Source organism: Megachile rotundata, chromosome 11 (assembly GCF_050947335.1).
Source record: "Megachile rotundata isolate GNS110a chromosome 11, iyMegRotu1, whole genome shotgun sequence".
Classification (NCBI taxonomy): domain Eukaryota; kingdom Metazoa; phylum Arthropoda; class Insecta; order Hymenoptera; family Megachilidae; genus Megachile; species Megachile rotundata.
The window spans coordinates 14610420-14626280 of NC_134993.1; the positions used below are offsets into that span (position 1 = coordinate 14610420).

At 35.6% G+C, this 15861-nt stretch overlaps 4 protein-coding genes and 1 long non-coding RNA gene across 10 annotated transcripts; 3 read left to right on the plus strand and 2 right to left on the minus strand.

The window, feature by feature from the left end:
* Positions 1 to 222: 222 nt before the first annotated feature.
* Positions 223 to 2626, plus strand: heix (UbiA prenyltransferase domain-containing heix). Of its 3 annotated transcripts, none has more exons than XM_012293318.2 (2): positions 223 to 795; positions 1338 to 2626. In XM_012293318.2, exon 2 carries the CDS (start codon positions 1351 to 1353, stop codon positions 2344 to 2346), a length of 996 nt encoding a protein of 331 aa, XP_012148708.1. In that variant the 5' UTR covers positions 223 to 795; positions 1338 to 1350; the 3' UTR covers positions 2347 to 2626. The 3 variants fall into 3 exon arrangements, with proteins under 3 accessions (XP_012148708.1, XP_012148713.1, XP_012148700.1); XM_012293323.2 differs by having other exon boundaries at positions 223 to 787; XM_012293310.2 differs by having other exon boundaries at positions 225 to 783.
* Positions 2627 to 3457: 831 nt separating this feature from the next.
* On the plus strand, positions 3458 to 4802 carry Prosbeta2 (Proteasome beta2 subunit). Its single transcript, XM_003699917.3, has 4 exons — positions 3458 to 3595; positions 3763 to 3942; positions 4035 to 4350; positions 4439 to 4802. Exons 1-4 carry the CDS (start codon positions 3534 to 3536, stop codon positions 4712 to 4714), a joined length of 834 nt encoding a protein of 277 aa, XP_003699965.1. The 5' UTR covers positions 3458 to 3533; the 3' UTR covers positions 4715 to 4802.
* On the minus strand, positions 3484 to 10213 carry qua (villin like protein quail). Of its 3 annotated transcripts, none has more exons than XM_076536938.1 (9): positions 10193 to 10213; positions 7793 to 7885; positions 7616 to 7732; positions 7178 to 7518; positions 6184 to 6940; positions 5940 to 6126; positions 5638 to 5886; positions 5273 to 5569; positions 3484 to 5207 (listed from the first exon to the last, which is right to left on the minus strand). In XM_076536938.1, exons 3-9 carry the CDS (start codon positions 7697 to 7699, stop codon positions 4858 to 4860), a joined length of 2265 nt encoding a protein of 754 aa, XP_076393053.1. In that variant the 5' UTR covers positions 7700 to 7732; positions 7793 to 7885; positions 10193 to 10213; the 3' UTR covers positions 3484 to 4857. The 3 variants fall into 3 exon arrangements, with proteins under 3 accessions (XP_076393053.1, XP_012148687.1, XP_003699987.1); XM_012293297.2 differs by lacking the exon at positions 10193 to 10213 and adding an exon at positions 10045 to 10182; XM_003699939.3 differs by lacking the exon at positions 10193 to 10213 and adding an exon at positions 8108 to 8514.
* Positions 10214 to 13042: 2829 nt separating this feature from the next.
* Positions 13043 to 14132, plus strand: LOC143265353 (uncharacterized). Its single transcript, XR_013039819.1, has 2 exons — positions 13043 to 13820; positions 13879 to 14132. It is a non-coding gene; the product is annotated as an uncharacterized LOC143265353 (long non-coding RNA).
* Positions 14133 to 14232: 100 nt separating this feature from the next.
* mEFTs (elongation factor Ts, mitochondrial) lies at positions 14233 to 15815 on the minus strand. 2 transcript variants are annotated; one of them, XM_003699916.3, is made up of 4 exons: positions 15741 to 15815; positions 15225 to 15380; positions 14634 to 15162; positions 14233 to 14553 (listed from the first exon to the last, which is right to left on the minus strand). In XM_003699916.3, exons 2-4 carry the CDS (start codon positions 15378 to 15380, stop codon positions 14330 to 14332), a joined length of 909 nt encoding a protein of 302 aa, XP_003699964.1. In that variant the 5' UTR covers positions 15741 to 15815; the 3' UTR covers positions 14233 to 14329. The 2 variants fall into 2 exon arrangements, with proteins under 2 accessions (XP_003699964.1, XP_076393069.1); XM_076536954.1 differs by lacking the exon at positions 15741 to 15815 and adding an exon at positions 15503 to 15633.
* Positions 15816 to 15861: the final 46 nt, after the last annotated feature.

Genomic DNA, 15861 nt, shown 5'->3' on the forward strand with positions numbered 1-15861 from the left:
TAGGGACGAATAAAATAGCACAACGTGGTAAATGTATAAGATGTAAGATGCATTATAAAATTTTTGAATATATAAATAGAGTGGGAGAAAAATTATTGTGATCAATGAGAATTAGAAAATATGGAATTTTGTTCTCATTCTATACACATGAGAGAAAATGTACTTTCCTAGGGAAAATTGTGGCCAAGGGAGAAAAGTCCCCATTAGCACTGCGGCATTCGACTGTACATACCACATTCAGTATTACGATCGTCGTAAGAGCGCAAGTGCGTTACCATACATTACAGAGTATGTAGATCCGAACAGAATTAACATGCGCAGAAAGATCGAATTAGTAAGGTTATTCTTTCGTGAAATGAAATATATTCGTTAGAAAATATAAAAAGAACAGGAGATATGCTTATAAAAAGATTGCAATGAATATGATACATGATTAAACATACATTATTTCCTTTATGAACGTTAAAAATGAATTGGAAGTTTGTCAATTTTGTTAGGAAAGTGAATGTCGTCAATATTTTTGACTTGACAAAAAAGAGAAATATTTCAGATAGCGCCACATGCAAATTAATGAAAACACGTCATCGTTACAGTTAGCGTATACAAGAAGAGGAACTAAATTTTTCCTCAAATACACGTATCAAATGTCAACTATGTGAAAAATATTTCAATTTGAAAATCTCGAAGTTTTTCATTATGTTTAAGATGTACTTAAAAACTATGACGTTCGTTAAAGAATTATGGAGACTGGTCTAACCCAACTTTCTCTCCTCTAGACTAACAGTAGGTATATAGGTAAATTTATTTCGATAATCCAATATATAAATTAGAAAATAAATTGTATTTGAAAATTGTCCAATGCATAATATTAATAATGATATGTTATTATCTCTTATCATAGATAAACTTATTATACAAAACTATAATCACACTACAAATCCTATTGTAGTTCTTGTAAAATATTTATTACTAATATTGATTCAAATGTATTTTTTAATAATGAATTTATATGTTTATAATGCTACTTACTGTGTTAATTGGAGAAATATATTATGAATTTGTTTCTGTATTATATAAGTAACTTAATTTAATATACTATAATTTATATCATCCACTATATTATAATATATTATACTATATATTATTATTTTATTGTAGTATAATTATAGTATAAATTGTGTATTATAATTTATAGTCCATTTTATATAGAGTATTGTTATTGTATATTAATTCATAATATTCTTCTGAAATAATTTATAATTATACATGTATGATACTAAATTTTATAACATTTATAATCAAGGAACAATATAATGATTATTATGTCTTATTTGTAGCACAATATAAAATATGATTTCCAATGGTATTGGGATTTCTACTAAGGAAATTGGAGGAAAATCAATGTCAAACAGTCCAAATTGTTCACCAACGTCATCGACGTTAAATTCTCCACTAATGAAGTTATCTTCGTACTTCCTAGCTGTACGACCTTGGTCATTAAGCGCTTCATTAATGCCAACACTTCTTGGGTCTGCATTAGCATATCGGTTAACAGGCTTAGCAAATTTTAGTTGGATATCTTTCATTCTGACTCTATATACAGTGTTTTGTGTACATGGAGCTGGTAATGTAGTAAACACTTATTTTGATTATATTAAAGGGGTGGACAGCCGAAAAAGCGATGACAGGATATTAGTAGATCAACTTTTATCAAAAGATGAGTTAGTGTCATTAGGTGCATTACTGTATACAGCAGGATGTTTAGGTTTTGTTTTATTAACTACTATATCTCCTGCAAAGATGGAGCACCTAGCACTTGTGTACTTTGGAGGCTTATCCTCTTCTTTTCTGTATACTGGAGGGATTGGACTCAAATACATTGCATTAGGTGATGTTCTTATCTTAGTCATCTTTGGTCCAATTTCAGTTCTGTTTGCATTCATGGCTCAAACTGGTTACATTGAATTAGGTACAATATATTATGCTATACCTCTTGCATTAAATACAGAGGCTATTTTACATAGTAACAATACACGAGATTTAGAGAGTGACAAAAAGGCTGGAATAGTAACATTAGCTATCTTAATAGGTCATACAGTATCTCATGTTTTGTATGCTTTTTTATTATTCACACCTTATGTCACTCTTGTGGTGCTTGCATTAAGGTATTCTGTTTGGTTTTTGTTACCAGTAATCACTTTACCGACCGCCTTTAAAATAGAAAAGCAATTCAGAAGCCCTCATATGATTCAGAGTGTGCCTAAACAAACTGCTAAACTTAACATGTTTTTGGGCATTTTATATGTTATTGCTTGTTTACTCGTAGATCCTCTTCCATACCTGTAACACGTATTATATTCATACACAACTTGTAACATTATTTGGAAAAAACTTGACAGTTCAAATAATTATATAGGCAGCTGATAGCCTATGTAGTACACAATCTCATATAAATTTTGTTATTTTTGTTATTTTGTTTTACTATTATGGATCATCTATTATTAATTTATTTGGTTCTCTTTAAACATATTTTCTGTTTTCATAAGAAATGGTCTTATATCGTGGTGTCTGTACAAGCGTTACTATATATTATGAAATTTATTTTTTAGTTAACATATAATTTTAACATTTGTAATATGGTAAATATTTGGAAATGACTTTTCAGTAAAGGGATAATCTTTAATATGTACAAAATAATTACATCATTTAGAATTTAAATATGTATTTGTATTTCTCTAATATGTGTAATAAGCATAACATTTTCACGTTTAAAATAGGTGTAAAAATGTGAATTTTGAACATGTTATTATTTAAATATTTTCATGTATAATTTATCTCATTGTTTAGATTTTTAAGTAGCATTATTTATGTGAAACCATATGCATATCCTAAAAGTTTTGTAATTTTGGAAACATAACAAAACTTGTCATCAAAGTTTTTACATTTTATAAATTGATAAATTTTTCAAGATAAGACAATAAATCTTATACCGTATCAATAATAAACTAATAGAGTATTGTTTTGTTATTTGATATTAATATAAAAATTTGTAATGCAACAATTATTGCAAATTACCAATATAAGCTTATTTATGATCAATGTATTGTACCTTTTTTAAAAGTACAGGATGTAATTACGAACAAATATGCTGTACTTTTAAATGCATAACCAATAAATACTGATAAATCTATAATGTATCATAAGTCTCATTCTATATGTAGTATGATTATTTGTAAAAATATCAAATTTAAATTAATGTTCTTTACTTTAAACACAGATTCGTGTAAATAGTTTTAACGAAAATAAAATGTATCATTACTAAACGTGATTAGAAAAAAAAATAAGTTTTTATAGCAATAATTTAATAAATCAATTTTTAAATCCATTATAATCTTAAATTTTAATTCCTAATTGAATGCCGGTATTTGTTGCGGAGAGCTGCCATCTGTAGGAAAGCGTCAAAGTGTAGAAAATCTCGTTCAATTTTGATTAGTGTGCTCTTTTTGATGGCGGTATAAGTTTAGTTTTCAGTCATGGCTTCTGCACTTGTTCCTGAAATTCCCGCACCTGGATTTTCCTTCGACTATTGTCAAAGGTAACGTGTAATTTCAAAGTTACATTATTAAAAAAGATTTGTTAACAACATGGACAATTCTGATGAATATATACTAATACATAACCTATCATAGGTTAATAATGCTGTGTCATTTATAACAAATGTTGTTTCAGTATGAATTTTACTTGAATGTACATGTTTTTCAGGAATAATCTGTTAGTGAAAAATGGGTTTCCAGCACCCAAAGCAGTTAAAACAGGAACAACAATTGCTGGAATTATTTACAAAGATGGAGTTGTTCTTGGTGCTGACACAAGAGCAACCGAAGGTACCATAGTTGCTGATAAAAACTGCAGAAAAATTCATTACCTTGCTGAAAATATGTAGTAAGTATATTATGTAAATTGCTTTAACATTTTAGTTAAACTATGTTTCATAACATTGAACAGCACAATATAATTTGACAATCATTTTGAAGTTGTTGCGGAGCAGGAACTGCAGCTGACACTGAAATGACAACTCAGATGATATTCAGTCAATTGGAGTTACATCGTTTAAATACTGGACGTATAGTACCAGTGTGTACCGCAAATGCAATGCTTAAACAATTACTGTTTCGTTATCAAGGCTATATTGGAGCAGCTTTAATATTAGGAGGTGTCGATTTAGATGGACCACATTTATATTCTATTTTCCCTCATGGCTCTTCAGACAAACACATGTACACTACCATGGGTTCCGGATCATTAGCTGCAATGGCTGTATTTGAAAGTAGATGGAAGCCTGGCATGGAGGTAAAATGTTTCCACATGCCATAATATTTTACAATTGAATTATTAGCCATACTTAAATATTGTTAATTGATTTTTGTAATTTATTCAGGAAGAGGAAGCTAAAGAATTAGTCGCAGACGCTATTCGTGCCGGTGTATTTAACGATTTGGGTTCTGGTTCTAACGTAGATCTGTGCGTAATACGTAAAGGTACCGTCGACTTTTTACGCCCTTACGATGTTGCCAACGTTAAGGGAGAGCGCAGTATATCTTATCGATACAAACGCGGTACCACTGCTATACTCAATAAAACAGTCCATCCTATAATCATCGAAGGAGAAACTGTTCGCAGAGTCGAGGCAGAACCGATGGATGTTTCCTCTTAATATATTATTTACTTGGATTTATAAAACTTTACTCTTATATTTCTTTCAATGAATAAATTTAATTCCAAACAATAAAGTATAAAGATTATCTTGATGTTTTGATTACAATGACTATGGTACAAAAGCTTAAGACTATCCAGACGTTAAAAAAGTCCAGCTGATTGCTTGAGCCTCTGCCTTTTCCAAGCAGGAAGTTTGACAAACTCGTCAGGTTGCATTTTAAAAATTGCAATAAAATTATCAAACGTAAGATGCATCTCTTTACGAACAACGTCAACACCTGATGGCAAATTTTCTGGGTCATTTTTCAAAACGGAAAGAGGATACTTCACATAATTATCAAATTCACTCGACGACTTCGACAACGTCTGTATCTTAGTTATGGACTCCTTGTCTTGCAAGAGCGTGCAAAACGTTTCAAACGATTTATACTCCCTTAATAAATTGTAGTTCCAATTATCAAAGAGTCCTACGAACGTTGAAGGTTCTATTCCTGAAAAAGAAACGATAAATTTGTTTGTTGTTATATTTTCATGAACGTATGCTTCCTTACTGTACCTTGTTTAATTACAGAAATTGTCGTGTTTCGATCTCGGCCAGCCGGATGATTGTATAGAAATATCATTGCGTCGTGTATACAGTCCTTCAATGACTTAGGAGCCGAAAACTTTCCGATCCAAATCCATATCACGTTACCAGCATCCAGCAACCAAATTGCTTCCGGAAGAAGATTACTTTGCCCATATCCAAGAATTTCTTCACCGACGAACGTTTGGCTCTCCGTTAAACACCTGTACAGATGTTTCTCAAGCTCCTCTCCATCGTCCACCGTTTCCGTGCCATACGTGCCTTTACCTTAAGAAAATTCAACCAGAGATTAAACACATGAAATGTAAAATGATACTAAGAGAAGAGAAGAGAACCTCCGATCTCTGCCCAGAATTCGTCATCCTCGTTATTCTCGATCATCAGCAATGCGTTTCTAGGTGCAAGTCGCCTAGACGCCTGCCTAGCATCGCCAGTACTTTTACCGCCGCACCACACTACGGGTGTACTACAAAATAGAATAAAAACTCCACTGGAATCGAGGCTGCTGGCTCTCAAAGGTCGTTCAACCGCCTTGGACGTGTAAGGAGTGGATCCGAAAACTCTGACGAGATACTTCTCCGGCGCTGCAATATTTTTCAATTAGAAATTCAAAGCGATGCACGCAGATGTGACTTACGAGAATCACGATGTTGCCCAGCTAATATTTTCAATTTTCCGTCGTAAATCTGCAGCAAGTGAGGCGGTTCTCTGCCCTGGCACGCTTTCACTAACTGTCCAGAGGTGTCTTCTGCCAAACTGCAAGCCGTTTCCAAACAGGCCTCTCGGTCCACGTTGATGGAGTGCACGCCTTCCCAACAGTACACCTAAAATTTTCTCAATTATTTATCATTTAACTTTGTGGTTGCATACGTGGTACGTACTATTGTCTTGCTCCTGCGACCTTGACCGTACTTGTAGCACATTACGTAACACGCTTCCGCGTAGTATATTCCCTTATCCTCCACCTGAACCATACCCTCCTTGCGACTCACTCTCCACAGCGTTCTTTCACCTGACCCATCGTCTACCAGTTGGCATTCAGCTGCCATTTTAGGCCTCTCGTTCATGTAATCAGGCTCGAAATTAATCGGCAAAGTAAGCGGCCTCGTCTTCGCGGTCTCCCATCCTCTGACCAGCGCCTTCATCTCCGTCGGCTCCTGAGTCTCGATCGCTCTTCCCACCGACACACCGTTACTATAATTCTTCTTTTTCACGAATCCGCGAGCGTTGCGAATCGCCTCCAACTTCTCTCGAGCGTTCACGTTGCGTCCGACCCAGGCCCAGACTCCTGCCTCTCCGCGATCTATCAGGTACACGGACTCGCACGTGAGGTCCGAACGAAGAATGGGTCCAGACTTCAACTCCGCGACTTTGTATTTGCCGGACTGCTCGCTGCATTTGTATAATTTCACCGGACTCGGTATACTGATTCTGTGAGGACGGTCAGGCTTCACCACTCTGGTGGATGGCTCTAAAACGCTGTCGAATAACTGTCGGTCTCGCTGGGACAGCGTTTGTTCGTAGCCGTCGTCCACGATCACGATGCGTCCATTTTCTTTTCTTGTTTCTAGGATGCTGACTGCGTGTCGCTTGTGCAGGGGGTCCGATAACGATCCCAGCCAAAGGAAGACGATTCCCCTGTTTCAATGTCATAATTACAGTGGCAGGCTTTCTCTCGGATTTTCCTATTCAAGCACCATTCTAGATTCGAGAGAATTCTTGCGAGACGGTGAGAGCTCCAACAAAACGAACAGAAGCTTAACTGGTACGCGAAATGTTATTCGAAATAGAGTTGCTAAACGAGAACCCGAGTTAAACGATCGTACAGATCATTAGACAAGCTGTATAATTACTCGGTTTCCGGTATATACTCACTTGGAGAGAACGTCTACGAGAATTACGTCCCGAGAGCTGAAGTGGTCCCAGTGAACCTTTTCGAGTTCCGTCAGAACAGGAACCGCTACGCCTGTTACTCTGTGCAGCGTGCACGATGGCGTTTCAAAATGGAAATTTTCGATGACGAGACGTTGTCGGAAGTACGATAGGAATCTTGGACTCTCGCGGCCCTGGGCCTCGCGGGAGAGAATCGTGGCCGAAACTTGGGAGTCTAATTCGGCGGCTCGGAGGGCGGCTGCTCCGGAAATCGTTGAATCACAGGTGGAGCCGATCCAGAAATGGATGACGCGGACTATGGGGCTGGACTTTAACTCCTTCACCTTATTGTTGAACGTTTATGGGATTTGAGAAATATCACGTTTGTAGAATGTGTAGATTAAGTGGCTAAATAATGTAAGAAAGCAAGGAAGAAATTACCGGCATTCCAGGATAAGGGAGTGGACCGTCTTTCAGCGACACCGCGTAGATAATGTACGCGAACTCCGAGAGGAAATATCCCATATTACTTCCTGTGACGGCCGTAACTCGCAAACCCTGTCGCGAACATTAGACAATTTCGGATTTCACACTTTCACCTTCTGCATTTCTTCTTACCTCAATTTTCCAAATGCGAAACGTGCTGCTGTTCCTCGGGACATTCTTGAACACTTCACCGTTAGAGTCGTCGGAACGGTTACTTCTGTCGTCCTGCATCAAATTCGAGAAACAAAAAAGACTTTAACATAAACTCGTTCAAAAGTTCAAAAGTTCCTTCGATCTTGAAAGCCATCACAGGATTCAGGAGCGTTTGAAACGATCGCAGGAGAAATCAGTGAAATTCGACACATTGTTTTTACTTTTGATTTCTAAATCAATGAAAAGCGCAACAATTCCCACGCTCTCTTCGATTAATTAGAATTGTATACACACCGGTTCTTCGATCTTTCCCAAAGCCTCCATATCACTATCGATCCGCTCTCGTTTAAAGATCGCACGGCCACAGGCTCGATCGCGCTCGGAATCTCGGGTACGAGCGTGAATTTCGCAACGGAGAAACACGATCGCACCGTACGGTTGCCGGCAGAAAACTAGGGTATGAAAACTCGCGAGGTCCTCGGGAGGACTTAATCACAGGTGATCCGCAATCGGTCGCGCTTGTGTGCGTACATGCGTGCGTAATCGCGACTGAGCTAAAACACAATTTGCGAAACCTAATCCTTGGCTTTATGGCGGATTAATTAGCCTGGTATTTTCACGGCCAATGATGTTAACACTGCCCAGTTATCCGTGTACGATTAAGTGTTACAGACGGATCTTAATACAGGTTACATTGTGTAATAGGAAAGAAAAGGGAAGACGCTTTTGATAAAATGTAACTTTGGTAAGAATTTTAAAAGAGGTTTATTGATGATGTTTGTAATAAAAAAGAAAAGGGAAGGCGCTTTTGATAAAATGTAACTTTGTTAAGAATTTTTAAAATTGTTTGTTGATGATGTTTGTAATAAAAAAGAAGAGGGAAGACACTTTTGATAAAATGTAACTTTGTTAAGAATTTTTAAAATTGTCTGTTGATGATGTTTGTAATAAAAAAGAAGAGGGAAGACACTTTTGATAAAATGTAACTTTGTTAAGAATATTAAAAGAGGTCTATTGACGATGTTCGTAATAGAAAACAAAATGGAGGACACTTTTAATAAAACTAGCTCTGTTAAAAATGTTAAAACTTGTCTGTTGATGATGTTCCTAATAAAAAAGAAAAGGGGAGGCACTTTTGATAAAACATAACTTTGCTAAAAATATTAAAAGAGGTCTATTGATGATGTTCGTAATAGAAAACAAAATGGAGGACACTTTCAATAAAACTAGCTCTGTTAAAAATGTTAAAACTTGTCTGTTGACGATGTTCCTAATAAAAAAGAAAAGGGAGGCACTTGATAAAACATAACTTTGCTAAAAATATTAATAGAGGTCTATTGACGATGTTCGTAATAGAAAACAAAATGGAGGACACTTTTAATAAAACTAGCTCTGTTAAAAATGTTAAAACTTGTCTGTTGATGATGTTCCTAATAGAAAAGAAAAGGGGAGGCACTTTTGATAAAACATAACTTTGCTAAAAATATTAAAAGAGGTCTATTGACGATGTTCGTAATAGAAAAGAAAATGGAGGACACTTTTAATAAAACTATCAAATCAAGTATTATTGTAAAAATACTATTTTGTTCTTGTACTTGAATATTTGTACTTATACTTGAATACTTGTGCTTCTACTTGAATACTTATATTTATACTCGAGTGCTACTGAACTAATTTCTTTCGCTTTTTGCCCGTCGTTTCCTTCGCAATTAGTATTTCCACGCTTTCTTACACGCGTTGCGTTATCCCAAGTACAAATATTTCAGCACCGGTGATGTAACAGTTGTGCGCAGAACCTGCTCATCAATGTTAGCAAAGTGCAACGATCGCACACGCGAGGCTATTGTCTTTGCAGATGTATCTCTGTGTCCATTCATGCCCACGTTTTCATATATGCAAAGTGTACGTCTGCGACGATCATTTGCGACAGGAAGTACACCGACGCCCACCGCGGTCTTTCTCGAAATACAACAAAGGATTCGCGCGCTTTTTTCACTTCTAGCTATTGCCGATCACTTTCGACTTTAAAGAAATAAAATTTATCAGCGATACGCGGAAAATGAGAGAACGGAATGTCGCTCCAGTCACCAAAACAAAGAATCACGTCATCGGTTTAATTGCTCAAGGAAGTTTGTTACTTTCATTAAAAAGAAACAAACAATCGATTAAATGTCGCGTATTTCTTGTACCTGTTGCACCAGTTACGCTGTTACGCTTTTCTGCGGACTCACCCGTCTAGAGAAATCCATCCTCTCTGTTTATCTGCTGGATTTAAACGAACGCATGTACGATATGCGCGAAGAAGCAGGGAGAAGGTAACGCCGTGTAACTGTACGCGGATAGAACTGAAACGTTCTTAACTTAAAAAAGAAACCGTACCGGTGCGGATACGTCCGGAAGTGGGCCCGGAACTCCGGTCGGCCACCCGTGACCACCATCGAGTGCTTTATGAATACGTTTTCATGCGGGTATCTCGTACACCTGTCTCATCTCTCTATACTTGCATTTTTTTTATAGTCGAATGACGGACTCCACCCATTGGCATGAGGATTTCTGCTATATAACGCGTGGCGATAATGCGTGACGTAGTATGGTGATACGAGAATATTTTCTGTGTATGCAAGTATTGTTGTGATTGGACTTTATGAGTTTACTGTTTTGTTCATTTCTGAGGGGGTTATTCGGAGTTATAGCTATAGTTACGTCATTGTTTATAATGTTTGCGGAAACAATAGGTGATTAGGAAGGTTTATGATATTTACTTGTGATATAAGGGGTATAAAAGTTGCTTTATGTTCCGGTTTTTGGAAGAGATTAGGTGGGTACACAGGAATTGCTAAGGGAATGTGATATAGGGATTAAAAGAACGCTTTGACTTTCTAAATTTATAGTATTGATAGCTTTGAAATAATAATATTAATATTATTTCGTAATATCGAAGTAAAAACCTTTTTCATTTTTCATTAATATACACGAATATTTTAAAATATTATAATTTCGCGCGCTTTTCTAGCAAATGGTGCCACTAGCGCCATCTAGCGGCGAAACGGGTGAACTAAACCTAAAAAATGAGGGTCCGAACACGCATATAAGGAAAATAAAAAAATGAATATTTCGGCACTTTGATGACGTAGTATGGTTCCTGAGGCATTTAGAAACAAATTTCTATTAGGGTTTGATGCGTTTTGATGCCTAATAAAGCCAGAAAATCAATTTTTGTCGAATTCGGTCGAAAACGGTACAGGTGGCGCCATCTAGCGGCGAGCGGCGGAACTACGAAAAACTAAAATTTCGATTTTCTCGAAAACTAGGGACTTTTCCGAAATTCTGAGATATACAAATTGTTTCTTATCGCCTACGGAATCGAATGAGTACTTTCATAGCCCTCTAGCACCCTTATTAAAGAAATTAGAAAAATAGCCCATTTCATGGACTAAAAAATTGCCGTCCATCTAGCGGTGAAAGTTGGAACTACAAAAATAGAAAATCTCGATTTTCTCGGAAACTAGGCACTTTTCCGAAATTCTGAGATATACAAATTTTTCCTTGTCGCCTAAGGAATTGAACGAATATAATTATAGCCTGCTAGGACCATTACTAAGGAAAATAGAAAAATAGCCCATTTCATGGACTAAAAAATTGGCGTCCATCTAGCGGTGAAAGTTGGAACTACAAAAATATAAAAATGCGATTTTCTCGAAAATTAGCGAACTTTGAGTACTTCTAACGCTGAGAGAGTGTTATGTGATCGTATTAGAAGCAAAATAAAGCAATAAAAGTTTCCTGAAAGCTTTAATAAAGAAAATAAAAAAAATGTCATTTTATGGAGAAAATTTGTGGCGCCATCTAGCGGCGAAATTGCGAACTAAACTGAAAAAACGTATGTCCGAACACGCAGTAAAATGGTCAAATTGAATTTAGTTTTCTGGGCTTAATATGCCAAAAAATGAATACCCTCTTCAACAAAAATTGCATTATAATGTCTAAAGAAGCATACTACGTCGTCAAAGTTGTGAAATATTGCTTTATATACTTTTCCTTAACGCGTGTATGGACATACGTTTTTTCAGTTTAGTTCGCAGTTTCGCCGCTAGATAGCGTCACAAATTTTCTCCATAAAATGACATTTTTTTTATTTTCTTTATTAAAGCTCTCAGGAAACTTTTATTGCTTTATTTTGCTTCTAATGCGATCACATAACACTTTCTGATCCTGGGAAGTACTCAAAGTTCGCTAATTTTCGAGAAAATCGCATTTTTATATTTTTGTAGTTCCAACTTTCACCGCTAGATGGACGGCAATTTTTTGGTCCATGAAATGGGCAATTTTTCTATTTTCCTTAATAATGGTCCTAGCAGGCTATAATTATATTCGTTCGATTCCGGAGGCGACAAGGAACAATTTGTATATCTCAGAATTTCGGAGAAGTGCCTAGTTTCCGAGAAAATCGAGATTTTCTATTTTTGTAGTTCCAACTTTCACCGCTAGATGGACGCCAATTTTTAGGTCCATGAAATGGGCTATTTTTCTAATTTCTTTAATAAGGGTCCTAGAGGGCTATGAAACTACTCATTCGATTCCGTAGGAGATAAGGAACAATTTGTATATCTTGGAATTTCGGAAAAGTGCCTAGTTTTCGAGAAAATCGAAATTTTATTTTTTCGTAGTTCCGCCGCTCGCCGCTAGATGGCGCCACCTGTACCGTTTTCGACCGAATTCGACAAAAATTGATTTTCTGGCTTTATTAGGCATCAAAACGCTTCAAACCCTAATAGAAATTTGTTTCTAAATGCCTCAGGAACCATACTACGTCGTCAAAGTGCCGCAATATTCATTTTTTTATTTTCCTTATATGTTAGGACGCAAATTTTTTAGCACTGTTTAGGTATATTTAATATTTATATTTTTAAACAATTAAACGTAATGTATTGTGAATGTTTAAGAACTTACAGTTTTATTTTAAGTTATAATAACAACAAATTTCCTTGCTTCTTTATTTTATTACTTGGTTGCCAGATGACACTGTGGTATTGTTTTCCACAGAAAGCGCGCGCAGTTTTAATTTTTAAAAATATTTAAGAATGTGACTTTGAAAATTAAGAAATGCTAATGAAGAAAGGGTTCTTTGTTACTTACACAAATAAATCTTAAAATCAAATAAGGGTAAGACAAATATTTTATTGAACATAAGTACCTTAAACATAAACTTTGCATATATTTATAAAACACATAAACGTTCAGCAAATTAAAAATAATAAAAAAGGTTACCAAATAAGATTATACAAATTAAATATCTTATGATTATAAAAACGTCTTTGATAATTGCTGGTTCACCCTGTAGAAATGCTTGAACAATTACGACAGTCGCTCGTTTATTACAACGTTGCTGAAGCGTTGTTTTGCAACCGAAATGGAATCTGTCAGTTAATTTTTACAAACACAAGACATATTTTGATTTCCTTTTATATGGCGTAGCAGATGAAACTGATGGATTGGAGAAACGATGAGTCTGACCATTCCAGTGGTTTGTTTCTTTTATCTTACATATGTATCTTCATGTTTTTTCGACATTTAATGCTATGTTTCCTCTTGCGGTTAGTCGAGAATTTTACATGGGACGAAAAGAATATCTTGTCGAAGACAATGAGCGATGTATGTCTGTCTGGAATACTTGGATGCAATGTTTGTTCTCAGGGAGTACAGGTTTAACAGTTGTTGACGTTGTCTTTTTTCACCTGTACAATTATGTCATTTGCGCAACAGCGAATTTTAAACACAGGCAAACTTTGGCAACTGCAAGGAATCGAGAAGCTTCACGTCGGCTCTTGAACGCTTGGAACTAGAGGCAGAAATTGAATACAGGAAAGATGCAACACCGATTCGACGAACCAGCGACGCACAGACTGAACCATCGGAGGACGTGAAACAAGATCTAATTGGTTTAAATCTTAAAGACGTGTTGCCCTGTCGAAAAACTCTTCAAAATTCTAATATTCTAAACTTTCAAGTACGATTTACTTTTATAAATAATAGAAATCCTTGTTGACCAATTTTGGATACTTTAGGGTGTTGTGCATTCGCCAGAAGATATTGCGCCTTATTGGAAAAAAGACTCGAGAATGTGGTTATGGAAATCAGTGAGACTCAGGCGAAAAACAAACAAATCTGAGTCCACAAATAATATGTGTACGATAGATAATGAAAACGAAGAAAAGCAATAATTTGCATTTATATCATTGTTACCGATTGAAACTGATTTTAGCTTTTGATACGATTTATATGCATCATTGAATGACGAGTAAAGCTTATTCTTAAGATACTTTAGTTTTCATATTACATTGTACTTATATTAATTCTCGAATTATACAGAATAAAGAGATGCTATCATTTTAGTATATTATATATATTGAAGTAACGTATAAGTAAAATGCTTGTATATTTTTTACCATGAAGAAGCAACAGTACATTTGTTTCACATATGTACAAAATCGAGGCGTAGTAGATTTATTCTTTGTGTTAACCACAAATTTCTACAGAATCCAATGACTCTTTGTTATCGAGTTCTTCACCCATTTCAAATCGTGCGAAATCCAAAATTTCAACTTGTTCATTCTGTAATAATTGCTGAACAGATAAAGTTGGATCGAGCAAAAATTCTTGGAACAGCATAATATTTTCACTGTTCGCATCATCATTAGGTCTATCAACCGATATATCCCCAATCTTGATTGGATTCATGCCTAATATAAAACATATATTGTTAGTAAATATTTTTATAATAACTCAATGTACACCAAACAAATCTGAATGTTGAATTTACCGATAACATGTTGGCAAAGTTGCATTCCCAAAACCTCATTCTTTTTATTAGACTTTAAGGCCACCAATGCCCCATATCGTCCAAAAGATGATGGTACAGGATTCAAGGGAGCAGGATGAGTACAACCGTATAAATGCACGCCTTGTTGAACACTCATGCATATAGCACGACGTATATTAATATTTTCTCCCACGTTTCCAATGGCCAAAGCAGAATGGTCACTCAAACTCTTACCATCGTTTGCAACTAAATCATTTATAGTGTCTGGATATAACATAGTTCTATTCACAAGAGAGGTCTGTTCTATCGATATTCCTTCTTTCAATACGGTAGCAAGAACAGTCTCTGCTAGCTCATGGAATCTTTTATTTCTTGCAACAAAATCTGTCTCACAATTTATTTCCACAAGTGCTCCATAACTTTCATTAGTAATCATTGCTATTAGTCCTTGGGAAGTTATTCTGGACTGCAATTTAGTTGCTTGTGCCCAACCATGATTCTGAGCTTGTTCATTTAACCAGTCCTCTGCCTATAATGTTAAAAAGTAATTAGCAGCCATTTGTGAACATTGTACGTCAATGAGTTTCTTACTTTTTGAATATCATTGTCATGTAGTTCTAATGCCTTCTTGCAGTTGGTGAAGGTATAGCCTGTTTTCTTGCGTAATTTGCTCAGTAATGTCTTTTTTGATGCGTAACACAGCAAATAATTTGTATGTATACACCGAAATAGCTGACGTGAAATCATCTGAAACACACCATTTGTTACTTTGCATAAAAGAGATCAGAGTTTTACATCCATAGAACCTAACCTAGAAATGTTTAAATATTATATTGACTGAAAAGTTAAGTTTAAGGCAATGGAATTACAGTAGCGTAGTTTTAAAAGAAATTTTTCATTAAAAAATCGTGTGAATCTTGTGGAAATCGATAAATTTCGTTGCCTGGAAACTGCAGTCAATTGCAATCACGGATGTTAGTCTATTCGCAAGCTAATACTCCTACATGAACAGAAATATTTCGAAAACATTTTAAAACAGTGCAAAATACTTTTTAATGTCAGAAAGACTTCTGCATTCAAAGAACCATCGTTTATCAATCTACTTACTGTAAACAGGATTTAAACGTCGAAATGTAATATTCAACCATTACAGTATAGATCCGAAAGTGGCGCCTTCTGCGGCTAGAAAAGATTCGATTGTAAGGTAGTAGAAAACGAATCAGTTTCT

Coding starts and splice junctions, on each gene's coding strand:
- mEFTs (XM_003699916.3), bottom strand. CDS start 15,380: ATGATTTCACGTCAGCTATTTCGGTGTATACATACAAATTATTTGCTG. Junction 15,163..15,224: donor ATGACAATGATATTCAAAAA/GTAAGAAACTCA, acceptor TTAACATTATAG/GCAGAGGACTGGTTAAATGA. Junction 14,554..14,633: donor ACTTTGCCAACATGTTATCG/GTAAATTCAACA, acceptor GTTTTATATTAG/GCATGAATCCAATCAAGATT.
- qua (XM_003699939.3), bottom strand. CDS start 8,137: ATGGAGGCTTTGGGAAAGATCGAAGAACCG. Junction 7,886..8,107: donor TGGGAAAGATCGAAGAACCG/GTGTGTATACAA, acceptor AATTTGATGCAG/GACGACAGAAGTAACCGTTC. Junction 7,519..7,615: donor TCCCTTATCCTGGAATGCCG/GTAATTTCTTCC, acceptor TTCAACAATAAG/GTGAAGGAGTTAAAGTCCAG.
- Prosbeta2 (XM_003699917.3), top strand. CDS start 3,534: ATGGCTTCTGCACTTGTTCCTGAAATTCCCGCACCTGGATTTTCCTTC. Junction 3,596..3,762: donor TCCTTCGACTATTGTCAAAG/GTAACGTGTAAT, acceptor CATGTTTTTCAG/GAATAATCTGTTAGTGAAAA. Junction 4,351..4,438: donor GATGGAAGCCTGGCATGGAG/GTAAAATGTTTC, acceptor TAATTTATTCAG/GAAGAGGAAGCTAAAGAATT.
- heix (XM_012293318.2), top strand. CDS start 1,351: ATGATTTCCAATGGTATTGGGATTTCTACTAAGGAAATTGGAGGAAAA.